Source organism: Mandrillus leucophaeus, unplaced genomic scaffold (assembly GCF_000951045.1).
Source record: "Mandrillus leucophaeus isolate KB7577 unplaced genomic scaffold, Mleu.le_1.0 Scaffold343, whole genome shotgun sequence".
NCBI lineage: Eukaryota > Metazoa > Chordata > Mammalia > Primates > Cercopithecidae > Mandrillus > Mandrillus leucophaeus.
This window is the reverse complement of record NW_012103621.1, coordinates 225933-241630: the sequence shown is the minus strand read 5'-3', so window position 1 is coordinate 241630 and position 15698 is coordinate 225933. Positions and strand designations below refer to the sequence as shown.

At 39.8% G+C, this 15698-nt stretch overlaps 1 protein-coding gene across 2 annotated transcripts in view; it reads right to left on the bottom strand.

Moving 5' to 3' along the window:
- The window catches only part of AGO3 (argonaute RISC catalytic component 3), a 138200-nt gene extending 126461 nt beyond the window's left edge, over window positions 1–11739 (bottom strand). Inside the window, exon 1 of one of the 2 annotated variants that reach the window (XM_011988989.1) lies at window positions 11379–11739. In XM_011988989.1, coding sequence (XP_011844379.1) covers window positions 11379–11397 — 19 coding nt within the window. In that variant the 5' untranslated portion in view covers window positions 11398–11739. The remainder of the gene's footprint in view (window positions 1–11378) is intronic. The other variant, XM_011988990.1, reaches the window with a different exon arrangement.
- Window positions 11740–15698: the final 3959 nt, after the last annotated feature.

The following is a 15698-nucleotide window of genomic DNA, read 5'->3' as shown; positions in this document are numbered from 1 at the left end:
CAGGAGAATGGCGTGAACCCGGGAGGCGGGGCTTGCAGTGAGCTGAGATCCGGCCACTGCACTCCAGCCTGGGCAACAGAGCCAGACTCTGTCTCAAAAAAAAAAAAAAATAGTTAAGATGGTAAATTTAATGGTATGTGTATTTTACATTTTTTATCAAAAAATTTTAAAGAAAACCTAAGTGATATCCAGCATTAAATTTTTGAAGCTCAAAATACAGCTTTGTTAATCAAAATTCAAACAATAAATTAATAAATGACTATTATCTGAATAAACTAAAAATTACATTAAAAAAAATCTTAAAAGTACTCCAAATAAATTAAATCCACAATTTAAAATACTTCCACACACATACAAAAAGATTCCAGATCCAGATGGCTTCACTAGAGAATTATACCAAACATTTAAGGAAAAAAATAACACCAATATTATACAAACATTTCCAGAGAACAGAAAAAAAGTAAACATACCTCAATACAATTTATGATGCCAGAAAAATTCTGGTACTAAAACCTGACAAACACACTATAAAAAAGGAAAATCATAAGCTAATCTAATTTATGAATATACATGCAAAAATCCTAACAAAATGTTAAATTAAATCCAACAATATATCAAAAGAATGAGTTTGTATCAGGAATAAAAAATTGCTCTAACTTTTTATTCAGTGTAGACAAAAATAGACTAAAATGCTGCCTGAATCATTTGTTTTTAAATTTTGCTTTGTGTTTTTTAAAAAAATCTCTTCAGAGGGCATAATCTTTCCTATCCTAGCCTGAGGTAAGTAATACTGTACAAATTCTGTACTAGCCCTTAGTACTGGCTCTGCCAATTATCTAATCATTTGACCATCACCAAATACTCTCCCTGAATTTGTTTCCTGATCTAAAAAATGAAAATACTTGACCTGCCTCCTTCTTATGAAACTTGTCAAGATCAAATTAGAAAAAGCACAAATTCTAAAATTTATCAAGTTCTAACTATGTCTCGGGCAATGTGCTAAATGCTTTTATTTTCCACCATGCCCGGCTAAGTTTTTGTATTTCTGACAGAGATAGGGTTTCACCACGTTGCCCAGGATGGTTTTGAACTCCTGAGAACAAGTGATCTGCCCACCTCGGCCTCCCAAAATGCTGGAATTACAGGCACGAGCCACCACGCCTGGCCTGCTAAATGCGTTTACATGCATTATCTCATTTAATCTTCATACCAACCCTATAAAGGAAGGAATCATTTTACAGACGAGGAAAACTGAAATAATTTGCCTAAAATTTTTACAGCTAATAAGAAGAATTGGGATTGTGACCTGCCATGCTGGACTCTCTGTTCTGTTCCATTAGTCATTTCTTTCACCAATACCACACTATCTTGATTACAGCAGCTTTAGAGTAAGCCTTGAAGTTAGATAGTGTCAGCTCTCTGAGTTCTGAGTGAAAAAGTGTTATGATCTGATTTTAAAATGTTTTTTAAGTATCATTCCAGCTGCTGTATGAAAAATTATATGTAAGGGTACAAGCAGGGAGATCAGTCAGCAGGCTATGTGGCTGTCTAGGTGAAAGATAATGTTGGCTAGGATTACAGTAGTACAGTTAGGGGAGTGATATGGATGTGGAAAACATTCAGAAGGTAGGCCTGACAGGAATTGTTAAATGGACTAGATATGGGGTATGAGGAAAAACATTCTCAGGGATTTCTGGTCTGTACAACTGAAAGAACAGAAGAGTCATTTACTGAGACAGGAAAGACTCAGTGATAGTAGCAAGTTTAGAGAGGAAACCAAGAGGATTTTAAGGACATGCTAAATTTGAGGTGTCTACAAGTAGATGAATAGTAATCAGTTAGATGAGTGTGGAGTTCAGGGGAGAGGTCCAGGCTGGAGGTGTAAATGTGGGTGTCCTCAGCATATAAATGTTATTTAAAACCACTGGATTAGAGATCAGTCTCTAACATGGATACAGAATACTAACCCCTAGGATACTTCCAATATTTAGAAATTAGGGAAATGAAAACAGCAAAGGAACTGGAAAAGTAACAGCCAACAAGGTTAGAGAAGGACCTGGAGAGAGTGGTATCCTGAAAACCAAACGGGGAAAATTGTGTTTCAAGAAGAAAATGTCATTAGATGTGGATGAAATAAAATGAAGATTTGGGAACTACTCGGTTTAGCTAAGTCTTTGTTGACCTTGATAAAAACAATTCCAGTGAAGTGCTTGGGACAAAAAACCAACTGTAGTAAGTTCAAAAAGAACAGCCTGAATTTGATCAAGCCCTTGGATCCACTAGCAGTTTATAGGAAATTCAAAGGATTATGTTACATTACATTGTAAAGATGGAACTAGCAAAATCCAGATTGTGAAAAATTCTAAAAGGACAAACAACCCATACATTGCAGAGGAGAAAAACAAGGAGAGAAAACTTGCTGATTAAGATACTTAAAAGACATATCGATCAATCACAATGTGTAGAACTTACTTGGATTTTGAATCAAAAAATTTTTTTAGGCCGGGCGTGGTGGCTCATGCCTGTAATCCCTGCACTTTGGGAGGCTGACGCGGCTGGATCACCTGAGGTCAGGAGTTCAAGACCAGCCTTGCCAACATGGTGAAACCCTGTCTCTACTAAAAATACAAAACTTAGCTGCGTGTCATGGCGCGTGCCTGTAATCCCAGCTACTCAGAAGGCTGAGGCAGAAGAATCGCTTGAACCTGGGAGGAGAAGGTTGTAGTGAGTCAAGATCATGCCACTGAACTCTAGCCTGGGCAACAGAGGGAGACTCCATCTCAAAAAAAAAAAAATTTTTTTTTTAAAGGCAAACAGTTTAAAAAATAATATGTGAGACAAGTAAAAATTTGAACAATGATTAGAACATTTTATGAGTGATTATTCTCATTTTGCTGTGATAATGGTACTGTATATTTTAAGAGTCCATAACTTATATAGTTACTACTAAATATGAATAAAATCATATGTCTAGAATATACTTCAAAAATATAAAGGAGGGAAAAATAGAAGAGATGTGATTGGACATGGGTTGATGACTGGGTTTGGGTGGTGGGTACAATAGAGTTTATTATACAGTTCTGCCTATTTGTATACATCCTAAAATCTCTATAGTAAAATATCATTAAAAAAAAGAGAGAAATGGCCATTTCCTTTGCATGTGTCATCTCTTTTCACTATCCTATTGTACAGATAAGAAAATTAAGGTTAAGGAAGATTAAATGCACTGCCCAAAGTAGCAGTTAACTTTTTCTGATAGACTTTATTTTTTAGAGAGGTTTTAGGTTCACAGCAAAATTGAACAGAAGGTAGAAATTACCCATATGTCCCAGGCCTCCTGCCCCCACACAGGCACAGACTTCCCACTATCAATATCCTCTACAAGAGGAGTACATTTGTACTCAAACCTACACCGACACATCATTAATAAATTTCAGTTAATTTAAGAGCCAGAATCTGTCTCTAAAACCCATGCTTTTCACACTATATCACACTGTCAATTTTTCCTCCACTGTCATTATTTTACCTTGTGTTTTTTAAATAATTTGGCACAAAGGGAAATTCTGTTGCATAATAAGCAATGAACAGAACTCTATAGATACTAATCAAGTTTAGTATCCAGAAGATATTTTAATGTAAATTAGCAGATGAAACAATTCTGTCAATATAATGAATTATACTTCCAATGAAGCATATTTTAGTTATTTAACAAATACATGTACTGCCCACTAGAGTTGAAAATATAGCTACACAGAAATATAAAGCACTATGTGGACTTGCTCTCTATATCAAACTTTTCTTTCAGCAGCTATTGTATGTACTGGATAATAACTAACCAAACTAAATTTCAAACACAAAACCATACATTTTCAAAGCATGTGTCCATGTTGTTCACTCTTCTAGTAATCCAATATGTATCAGCTGGAAAGTCTAAAGCTAAACAATAGCCTACAGCAAATGTGACTGATGAAAAACAAGCAGTGAATAAATCAAAATCAACTATAACATATACTATAGCCAATTACCAAATTATAGCTATTCACTGGGAATGTTTTCTTTAATATTCATGGAATACCTATTTCAACAATTCTACTTCTAAGAATTTATCCAAAAGCAAGCACTGGACCAGTATACAAAGACATATGTACTAGAATACTTACAAAGTTTTAGTCATAATAACAACAAACTGGAAAAAATCTAAACCACTATCAATGAGACTGATCAATATACAGATAAAATTAAATGCTATGTACTCAGTATAAATAATTATACTGTTATACAGATGTAAGTAATGATATGGATAAGATGACGCATTACTAAGTGGAAAAAGTAGGTTAAAAACAATTCGTATGATAAATAGACAGACAGATGGATCTCTGGGAAGATATATAAGAAAGAGTTAACTATGGTTTTATCTGGAGGATAGGATCATATTTTCATCTTCTATTTGAGACATTCTTATTTTGTTTGTTTTTTAAAGTAATAAACATGTGGTTATTATTTTATAATCAGAAAAAAAAAATGCATTTTTGGGCTGGGCGCGGTGGCTCACATTTGTAATCCCAGCACTCTGGGAGGCCAAGGAGGGTGGATCACCTGAGGTCAGATCTGGTTCAAGACCAGCCTGACTAACACGGTGAAACCCCATCTCCACTAAAAATACAAAAATTAGCTGGACGTGGTGGCGGGCACCTGTAATCCCAGCTACTAGGGAGGCTGAGGCAGGAGAATCGCTTGAGCCCCAGAGGCGGAGGTTGCAGTGAGCCGAGATCATGTCACTGCACTCCAGCCTGGGTGACAGAGCAAGACTCCGTCTCAGAAAAAAAAAAAAAAAGAATACATTTTTGTTTTGGAAAAAGAAATATACTCTGTTGATCTCAAAATATAACTTAATGAATTCTCTCTGATTTTATACGTGTTAAGTCTGCAAAGCTAAGTAGTAAACAGCATGGAACTTCAGGAACCTCCTACCTGCTAATTCCACTTTTTCATTCAATGAATCTGTCCAAACATACTGCACTTATTACTAGGCTCACTACAATTAAATAATCACTTATAGAACATTCAGCCAGTTGAAGGTTAAGCTTATCAGATGGCAGCAGGGAAACAATTTATTTCTTTTTTTGAGATGGAATCTCACAATCTCGCACTGTCGCCCAGGCTGGAGTGCAGTGACGCGATCTCGGCTCACCGCAACCTCCGCCTCCCAGGTTCAAGCACTTCTCCTGTCTCAGTCTCCCAAGTAGCTGGGATTACAGGTGCATGCCACCATGCCCGGCTAATTTTTGTATTTTTAGTAGAGACAAGGTTTCACAATGTTGGTTAGGCTCCTGGTCTCGAACTCCTGACCTCGTGATCTGCCTGCTTCGGCCTCCCAAAGTGCTGGGATTACAGGTGTCAGCCACTGCACTCGGCCGGGAAACAATTTTTTTTTGAGATGGAATTTCACTCTTGTTGCCCAGACTGGAGTGCAATGCTGCAACCTCAGCTCACTGCAATGTCCGCCTCCTGAGTTCAAAGGATTCGCCTGCCTCAGCCTCCTGAGTAGCTGGGATTACAGATGCCTGCCACCATGCCCAGCTAATTTTTTTGTATTTTTAGTAGAGACGAGGTTTCAACATTTTGGTCAGGCTGGTCTCGAACTCCTGACCTCAGCTGATCCACCCGCCTCAGCCTCCCAAAGCGCTGAGATTATAGGAGTGAGAAACAATTTTTAAAAGGCATTTCCTTCCTTGAAAATAAAAGGGGACATTTCCCTTGTTATTAGCAAGAACCCATTTTGCAATCTATTCTTTCACCATTTTTAAAGTTCACAGAAACACTATGTCTCTCTCATATTGTTAGAAGATTCAGAAATCAGTTAAAATTACCAAGTATTAGTAATGACTCAAAAGTAGTATTATGTAAGCCTACAACTGAGAACATATTCTCGTAAAATTTCTTCCACAAATGAAAAACCTAAAAATATGGGTGGGCATAGTGGCTCACTCCTGTTATCCCAGCATTCTGGGAGGCTGAGGCAGGAGGATCACTTGAGCCTAGGAGTTCACGACCAGCCTGTGCAACATAGTAAGACCCCGTGTCTACAAAAAACATTTTTTTAATCTAAAAATATCTCACATCAAAAGACTGTAGATACCACGTTCTGATTTCCCAAGAACTTGACAATTTGGAAATGATGTATAAAATAACTGGCTGACGTAAAACAAGGAATTCTAGGCCAGGTGCAGTGGCTCATGCCTGTAATCCCAGCACTTTGGGAGGCCGAGGCGAGTGGATTACCTGAGGTCAGGAGTTCGAGACCAGCCTGGCCAACACGGTGAAATCCCGTCTCTATTAAAAATACTAAGCCGAGATCCTGCCATTGCACTCTAGCCTGGGCGACAAGAGCAAAACTCTGTCTCAAAAAAAAAAAAAAACAAAAAACAAAAAACAAAGAATTCTTCATTTCCTTAAACTGACATTTCAGACTAATGCACACAATTTTTTATTGTAACCAAACCACAAAATGCCCACATTTTAATGTATAAGAGAATGCATCAGTTGTGTGACAAGGTTTTGCTGAATCTCAATAGTTTTTTTTTTTTTTTTTTTTAAGCAGTGGCTAGCCAAAGAAAGTCATTAATATTAACACAGATAATGGCAGAAAACCACAGAAACTCCAAATACAGAAAGGCTGTTCATGTATCCTAACAGCATAACCATTATGGCTGAAAAACCACACAATATTCTTTCTCACATCTGTTTTGTTAATGAGCCAAGAATGAGGGTCTATTCAGTATCCAAGACAACTGAATTAGAAGGTAGGAATGTCTGGTAAATGCTGTTCATCTCAACAGTCTGAGAATAAACAGGTCTGGAAAGGATACTGATCTTAAATAATCTTTTTAGTTTTACCTTCCTGAAAACAGAATTATCACTTTGGTATTTTTTTCCCTACCCATTAGCAACAACAAAAACTTATAAATTACTTTTTAAGATTCTACCTCTAATTACTGTAAGATAATATGTTTTGATAGATTAATATTTTAATTCATCTTTCAGGTAGACCCTCAAGTATTTTAAGAATATAGAAACCAGTGTGAAACTAGATGGCTATATTATAAAGCAAAATGGTATTCAACTAGAATCCATCAGCTTAGACAATTTGGCAAGAATTCTACTCTGAGCCAGGGTTTTTCCATATACAACAGAGAATTCTTCCAGGAAATGTCCCCTTTACAGGGCCCCAGGCCTCTTTGCATACTGTCAGGCCAGGCAGTAACTAAAAAACGCAATGTTCCCATTGGAAGATATAAACTAACATAAATTAATTCTAAATTACCAACTTATTATATACATTTCTCCAAAAAAGCAAAATGAGGTAGCATCTAGATATCTTTTCATTCATTCTAATGGCTTTCCTAAATAACTTAATTCCTTAATTTTTAAAAAACTAAACAGATTAGTTTAGAATTTGGTTTAAAAATGTAAAGAATGGTTATATGAGGCTGACAGAATCATGGGTAATTTTTAAAATGTCTTCATGTTAACTCAATTACATTTGAAGGTTATCTATGTTTTCTCCCTTAAGTCTTTGTTTAGAAGAAAAAAAAGTTATTTTATGTCTCATTTTCTGTTTTTCCTCGGAGTCTCTTTCAATGACAGAGAAGAAAAATTCTAAACCAAATATCAAAACAATCTTGCACATTTTTATAAGTCCCACTGCCAGTCAAGTTCAATAAATATATTTTTTTTAAGTCATAATGGTCATTCCAGGGCAGCACAAGCCAAAATTTAAGTGACAACCCAGTAGAAAAACCTTTATCATTTTCAAAATTCATGCCCACAGACAGAGCAGTAATTTGATTTTTTTTCTCCAAGGCAAAGAACTACAAGTGAGAAAATTTATATAATGACAAAAACATTTCCCAAAGTTATTAAAGAAGATTGTTTTCTGGGAGGCCGAGGCAGGCAGATCACCTGAGGTTAGGAGTTCAAGACCAGCCTGGTCAACATGACGAAACCCCGTCTCTACTAAAAATACAAAAAATTAGCCGGGCACGGTGGTGTGCACCTGTAATCCCAGCTACTCGGGAGGATGCGACAGGAGAATCACTTGAATCCAGGAGGCAGAGGTTGCAGTGAGCTGATATTACGTCACTGCACTCCAGCCTGGGCGACAGAGCGAGCGAGACTCCATCTCAAAAAAATAAATAAATAAAAAGAAGATTGTTTTAAATAGTAAATTTGGACCCTGATGGCATTATATATTTTAGTAGGTATTTTTAACCCATAATTTTTATCTACATCATTCATATCCCAATCTTGAATTAATTCTAGCTTCCCATATATGCAACTTTTATTCCTTTGGAACTTGGTTCCAAATAACTTTTTAAAAACTTTTATTATTAAATAAGCACAGAACTCTAAAACAACTATTTTCAGACACGAATTTAAAAGTACAAATAAGAAAGAAACAGTCTATTCACTTTTGCAAGACTGTATAAAACTTCCACCAAACATCAATTTGCATGTCATTAATTTAAGGTAAAAGTAAATGTTTTTCTTCCATTATAAAGTGTAGTTCCTCTGTCCCAAACGCTAGTCTAACATTATCTGAAAACACAGACTAGAATAGTATGGACCTAAAAAATGAGTACTCAGGAGAAGTAATATCATCAAGCATCTCTGCCGCTCCCTATTTCCATCTTATTTAGAACTGAAACACAACCTATACTCTTAGTTCAGCAGTAATTAGACCACAGAAAATGGTGTTTCATCAGATGTTCTCCTAACTAGTCACAGACACAGACGTTAAACTGTTGATTAATTTTTAACTAATTGAGCCTTTTCTTGTTAAATCAAAGTTCTGATGGTACTAAATCAGTAGACTGCACAAGATATCCTTAAAAAGCATTCAAAATATTTCATATGAAAGAACGAATACTAACTTATATGGTATTTGTATTCGAGGTTCCCTAATGTAAATAAATTTAACAGTTTTCTATGTATCCACCGAACAACTAGAATTTAAAATATCCTATCACAAGATGATTCCTGAGAATCTCCACACAAAAGAAAAACTTATGATAGAACTGGAGAGCCAAGATTCAATATTGACTCAATAGACTTTTTGAGAACATTTATACTAAAATTTTAAAATCAAAATATATGCCAAATTATGAATTTTTTTTTTTTTTTTTTTTTTTTGAGACAGGGTCTTGCTCTGTCACCTAGGCTGGAGTGCAGTGGTGCGATCATAGCTCACCGCAATCTCTGCCTCCTGGGCTCAATCCATTCTGCCTCAGCCTCTCAAGTAGCTGGGACTACAGGCATGTGCCACAATTCTCAGCTAATTTTTCTGCTTTTTGGAGAGGCAGGTCTCACTGTGTTACCTAGGCTGGTCTCCAACTGCTGGGCTCAAGGGATCATCCTTCCTCAGCCTCCCAAAGTACAGGCATGAACCACCACGCCCAGCCTAAATTATGGATTTAAAATTTAGTTGCACAGCTATGCTTTCAACTTTACACTAAGCATACCAATTATATATAAGTCTCAGGAATAAAGAAAATTTTGTTTTTGATAACGTCAATCTTGAGCCAAAGTATAGCTTATCTTCATTAGGCTACCTTCAATCACGTATAAACTGTACTGAAGAAAAAACTTTACTTTTCAAGAGACCCAAGCATACAGTTGATAATCTAACTACACACTTGCCCAAATGTGAAGACAGCTAAATGGGTATCTATTTCAGCAACGGGACGCCCAAAAAAGAAGAGGTAAAATGTATTTTCTGAGCCTTACTTGGCTAGTTGTACCAGTTGACTAGGTGGTTTGATGTTAACAAATGTTTTCTAAGACAACGTCCATATATATGGGCACAATATCATATGAAAAACCCTAAGGAGATAAAGCAAAAACTTTAAAACTTTTTTGAAATATCTTTAAAAGTTTTAGGATGATTAATAAAGGGTCTGACTTTCATGATTTGTTTTCCAGACTTGACAACAGGACAGTTATGTACAAAGATCACCTATGGTCCCAAATAATCACATTTCCTGTGCAGTAAAACAGCAGTATGGTAAGTTTTAAAAAAGGGCAGGACAGTTTCAGAAATACACAAATCAAAACTGAATAAGAATCTAAATCTTTTCACAACCCAGACAGACTTTCTGTTTTTAAGACGATATGGGGCAAGGCGAAACAATGGAGCATGAAAAAGAGATATAGTAGAAATTGATTAGAGAAACTTCCATGTAACAAAATTTGTTTAAAAAAATTTTTTTAACTCTCCCCATCTCACCTCCCCAGTCTGAGTGCTTTTTTGCATCCATTTGACACTTAATACTCAATCTATTCAACAAAGTTCTTAGCTATCATTATGTCACTGGTTTCTTTTACATAAGTTTTTCTTATATCAAATTGGCAAAAAGAGATATGGAATTCAGGAACTTGTAACACCATTAGTAACAAGACAGTCCTGCAAATATTTTGAAAATTAATTTACGAACTTGTGATCGTCTGAAGCATACTTTCAAATTTAAAATGCCAAGCATGATCACTTGTTAGGCAAACCGTTATGCAACACCTTTCTGTCCCTGAATTAATTACTTTAGAACCATAAAGAGTACTTTTCCTTTTTTAAGGACAAGTACTAACCATGTTGCAATTTTCTCTTACGACTGCAAGACTGCTTTCTTCCCCGCGAAGATAAAGCAGTTTTCTTAAATTCCAAATTTCCAGGAATATGACAACTACTTCTCTAGGGAATAGAGAATGAAACAAAAAATGCTGTCAGCAATTTTAAGATCCACCTCCTCGTATAAGCAGTGATCCAGGCTGCTATGACATTTCCAAGCTCCTCAGAAACTATCTACCATGCTGCCACAAACAACAGAAAAGAACTCGAGGGTGGGAGCAATGCCGTGTTGAATTTAACATTGCACCAATACCTCCTTCGAACTTAATTTGAAGTTATCCGTTATCTCAGTGTATCTTCACAACTACCCTAAGAGGTAGGTAAGGGAGCTGGCTGGCTGCCCAGCCTCTACGGAGCACACAAACTGGCTAAAGGACAAGAACTCCAACTAGACAATGGCAAACCATTCTAAAGTCTAGAAAAAGGGTACTCCAGCAAAGAGTAATACCGCTTAGATAACCCCAAACTTAAATCCTCCAAGCGTTTCCCCGCCTCGCAGTTTCGCCGACTCAGGGGCCCCCGGGGAACTGCGGCTGGGCTGCGCGGAGATCGCAGGGGAGCAGGGCGAGGGGCGGGAGACCAGGGGATGCCCGCCCGACGCTCACCTCGCGCACCTGGGCCGGGCGGGAGGAGCAGTGAGACTCAGAGGACAGTAGCTTGGTGACATCCCCTACCTGGCCCAGAGACTCTGACTCACCTGCGGAGCCGATTTCCATTCATGGAGCTGGGGGGAGTGCTTCGAGGGAGAACGGAGCCCGCCACTGGGGGCAAGGAGGCGGCCCGGGGGGCGATGCCGCGCGACGGACACTCTCACTCGGCCCCGAGGCGGGGGCGGCGACGGCTTCCCCTGAGCAACCGCACTCCGAAAGCTCTGGGCCGGAAGAGTCGCGGACGGAAAACGGCACGGGACTAGGCGAGAGGAAGGGGAGACGTGAGGCGCGGACACAGGGGAGTCCCGTCCGGAAGTTGCATCGCCCGCGGCCGCCGACGCTCCCACCGCTCCTCCACGACTGCGGGCCACCGCCGCCGACCTGCCCGGGGCCGCCCCGGAAGCCCGCCGGCGTCAGTTCCGCTGCCTGGCTTGCCCGGCGTCCTCGCCTCGCCTCTGGGCCCCGAGCCGTGTCGGAGCGACGTCGGGGCGGGAGCGGCCGGCGCGGAGGACGCCGGGGAAGCGTCCGGGAGCCGGGCCACATGCGGCGGGCTCGGCCGTCCCCCGCGGGGCAGTGCCGGCTGGAGACAACCCGAAGGGGCAGGACTCCTCATGCCGCACGAGTGGGGGCGGTGCCTGTCTGTGGCGACGTCGCGGCTGGCGGCGGGGCTGACCTGAGGAGTAGCCTACCTGGAGCTGGCGGGTGAAGGACCCAAGCCTGCCGCGGAGGCCCCGAGCCGAGACCGCTGGGGTAGGGCAACCCTCCTTCCTGAGCCCCCGCCACGCCCAGTCCGAGCCGCCCCACGCGCCGCCTCCTCACAGGCGGTCAAGTGACCACCGCAATTGACCTAACTCCTAGACTGCTTTAACGACCATTTTTAGGATTTAAAAAAATGTATTATAGTTTGGAAAAGATGACTAACGAACAGGACACTACACAAACAGATCGAGTAATTTCCATGTTTAAAACTCTTTAATAGCGCCTCGTCACACTTCGAAAACCTAAACTCCTTTCCAGGGTGAAAACGCACGGCGTAAACGGGCCCCGCCTGTGCTACAGCTGTACTGCTCGGCTTCCAATTCCCCCAACGGGCCAAGCGCTGCTTTTTTCTGACTTGGGGCTTCTCTGCTTTTGGTTCCCTTGGCCAGGAACCCTCTCTCTCCTCTCCACCCTCCCTTTACTCCCCACCCTACAGTTTCTTTTTACGTCTCAACGGAAGACATCTGAGACGCCTTTGCCGGACCACCCATGGTGGGGCACCTGTTAGTCTACTACAGTATTGCCTTGGTAGCCCTTTGCCCAGTCTGTTATTTACTACTTGTGTGCCCCCCACCCCACTTGAATGTCAGGCAAATAGTAGGTCCCTAATAAATATTTGTTGCCTTAATGAAACATGATACTATTTTATTCAGGCTGAGGAATGATTCATAATTTCTCCCCATGTCCTTATGCTTCAGTAATACGGTTTAGTTTTTTTTTTTTTTTTTTTATCAAAATAAGTTTTTAAAGAGGAAAAGGAGAAAGAATATCCTATCTTCAGTTCCCCTCACTGTGGGACTTTGGATCAGTCACTTGATCTCTTTGGGCTTCAATTTTCTTATCTGAAAAATTGAGAGAACAGTATGTACCTTACACAGTTGTAAGGTTAGGGAATGTACATAAAGCACAGAGGAAACCCTCCCCAAATTTTAGTGAATAACAGAAGTATTTACCATTTTAAAGCACTTACCATATAATATTAAACACTTAATAAATGTATGGGACTCAAAACCACATCTGACTCCAATTCTGTCTTACTTTCAGCTTCCTTCACATCCCTACCCCCGTGGCTGAAAATACCCTCCCCAATTTTAAAATATCAAATTAAATGTCACCAGATGAAACACTGCATCTTAAAAGTCATTTTTAATCCTCGACTGTACACAATCCAAATCTTGGTAGCAGCATCTGACAGGGTAAATACCAACTCTTGTGCAAGGGTCTTTTATATCCTCAACCCCTCTGATTCTGGAACTGGTTCCCTAAACAAAGGCAGACTTCTTCAGCTTCTTCCAGAATAGACAATAGACATGGTGACAGTGATGAACCCTTGAGATCGGCTAGTCTTTTTCGATATTGACGGAGCAGAATTTACACCCTCTGATTCACTCCATCTCAATAAATGTCAATGATGCCTTTCTATCTAATTCTGCTATCCAGGAACCCACCTCTTTAGAGTGAACGCATGTGAAAGGCTCATGATTTGTAATATCAAGAAGTAGGAAGACAAAGAGGTTTGAAGGATTCTGCCAAAGGCAAAGCTGTATGAGGCTCTCTCCTGACTACATGTACACCCTATTTTTGGATAACTCATCCCCAACTGAGTCTGCTCTTAAGGGTACAGAGCAGGGTCATTGGGTATTACCTTAACTCCCATTGCCCCAGTACCTAGAACAGTGCCAGTGCCTGGCACATAGCAGCATTCAGTATATTTGTTGGATTGATGGATGGATAGATAGATGAATAAATAAATAAGCTTCAAGAATGGGGCTCAGCAAACAAGCTAAAACTCTGCCCTCATACCTGGTGACACTGGTTGTTCTGAGAAGAAAGAAATACAGAAATAGTACAAAATTTCAGGTGCAGAGAAATCAGTGCCCTCTGAAAGTTGAACCTCCTCAGGAGCCATCAAATACCCAGTGCAAAATTTCCTAAAATATGACACAAAAGTATAAACTAGAAAAGAAAAAAGCAACAAATGGAGCTTTAATAAATTCACAAAATTTTAAACTTTTGCTCTTCAAAATGAAAAGGCAAGCCAGACTGGGAAAAATAGATGTAAAAGATATAACCAACAATGGACTTGTGTTTAAAATGAATAAAGAACTCTTACAACTCAATAAAACTCAATTTTGAAACAGGTAAAAGAGGCTGGGCCCAGTGGCTTATGCCTGTAATTCCGGCACTTTGGAAGGCTGAGGCGGGAAGATAGCTTGAAGCTGAGAGAGGCCAGCCTGGGCAATAATAATGAGACCGAACTGCTACCAAAAAAAATTTTTTTTTTTTTAAATTAGCTGAGCATGGTAGTGTATGCCTGTAAGCCCAGCTACTCAGAAGGCTGAGGTGGGAGGACTGCTTGAGACCAGGAGGCAGAAACTGCAGTGAGCCGTGATCGTGCCACTGCACTCCAGCCTGGGTGACAGAGTGAGACACTGTCTCAAAAACAAATACAATGGGTAAAAGATGTGAACAACAAAGATACGGGGATAGTAAGTAAGCACATGAAAAGATGATCAATATCACTGGTCACTAAGGAAAGGCATAATCAGCTACCAAATACTCAGTGCATGCAGGAAAGACAGGGTGGCCAGCTGCCACTTGAAGCGCCAAGTTCCTGCCCAGTCAGGCTCAGGGACACACAGTGCACACTTCCCTCCCTGCTGCCACTATTATTCTACTCCACTTAGGACTTTCTACTCCTAGGCTTCTTGTGTGAGACAAGAAACATCACTGGATGAGGACAGCAACTCAGTAGAATCTTCTCACATGGGCCAAGATTAGAGTCACCTGGGCACCTGAGTTCAAATCTCTTGTCCTAGACCATCAGTTTCCACAAGGTAGAAAGTAAGTTACTTTACACTGTAGCAAGATACAATATAAAACTTGGGCTTTAGGGACAGACACAGCTAAGACTGAAGGCCCTCTCTTGCTGTGAGCCTAGGAAAGTCATTCAGATTCATGTTTCTCATCTGTAAAAGTTGAAGTACCTTTGAGACCAGACGCTGCTTATCCAATAGCCCTTATCTCCTTTCTTGCTGGTAGACATGACTGGACTTTCTAGTCTACGTGACTCAAAGGATAATTCATTCATCTAAGCCACTCATGATGGATGATCTTACTTGCTTTGCCAATGACAGGAGTGAGATGACCCATTTCTAGCAAAGCCATGAGGCCGGATATGCTGGAGCTTCCAGGAAAAGACTTCCTTGCTTTAGAAGGACATGGAAAAATTTGTCTCTTTTGCCAGGCATGGTTCTGTCAGCATTTCCTTCCCAGAATTACAGTAGCCATATTGGGACCATGAGGCGAACTGGCGTGAGGATAAACAACATGGAGGATGGCAGACCAAAAAGATTTCAAGAAACTAATTCTTTGGTGTTATCACTGAGCCACTGAATTAACCAACCTTGGAGTAACATTAAATTAGGCTTTCTTGTCATATGAAATGATAGTTTTCTTATTTAAGAAAAATTTAATCAGAATTTTGTAATATGCAATTGAAGATAACTGATAAACTATTTTGCATGTAAAGATGCTGTAAGATGCAATTGTATAAGATACTGTAGAAAACACCTAGCCAAGTACTTCAAAGCACCCAAACCAACCCT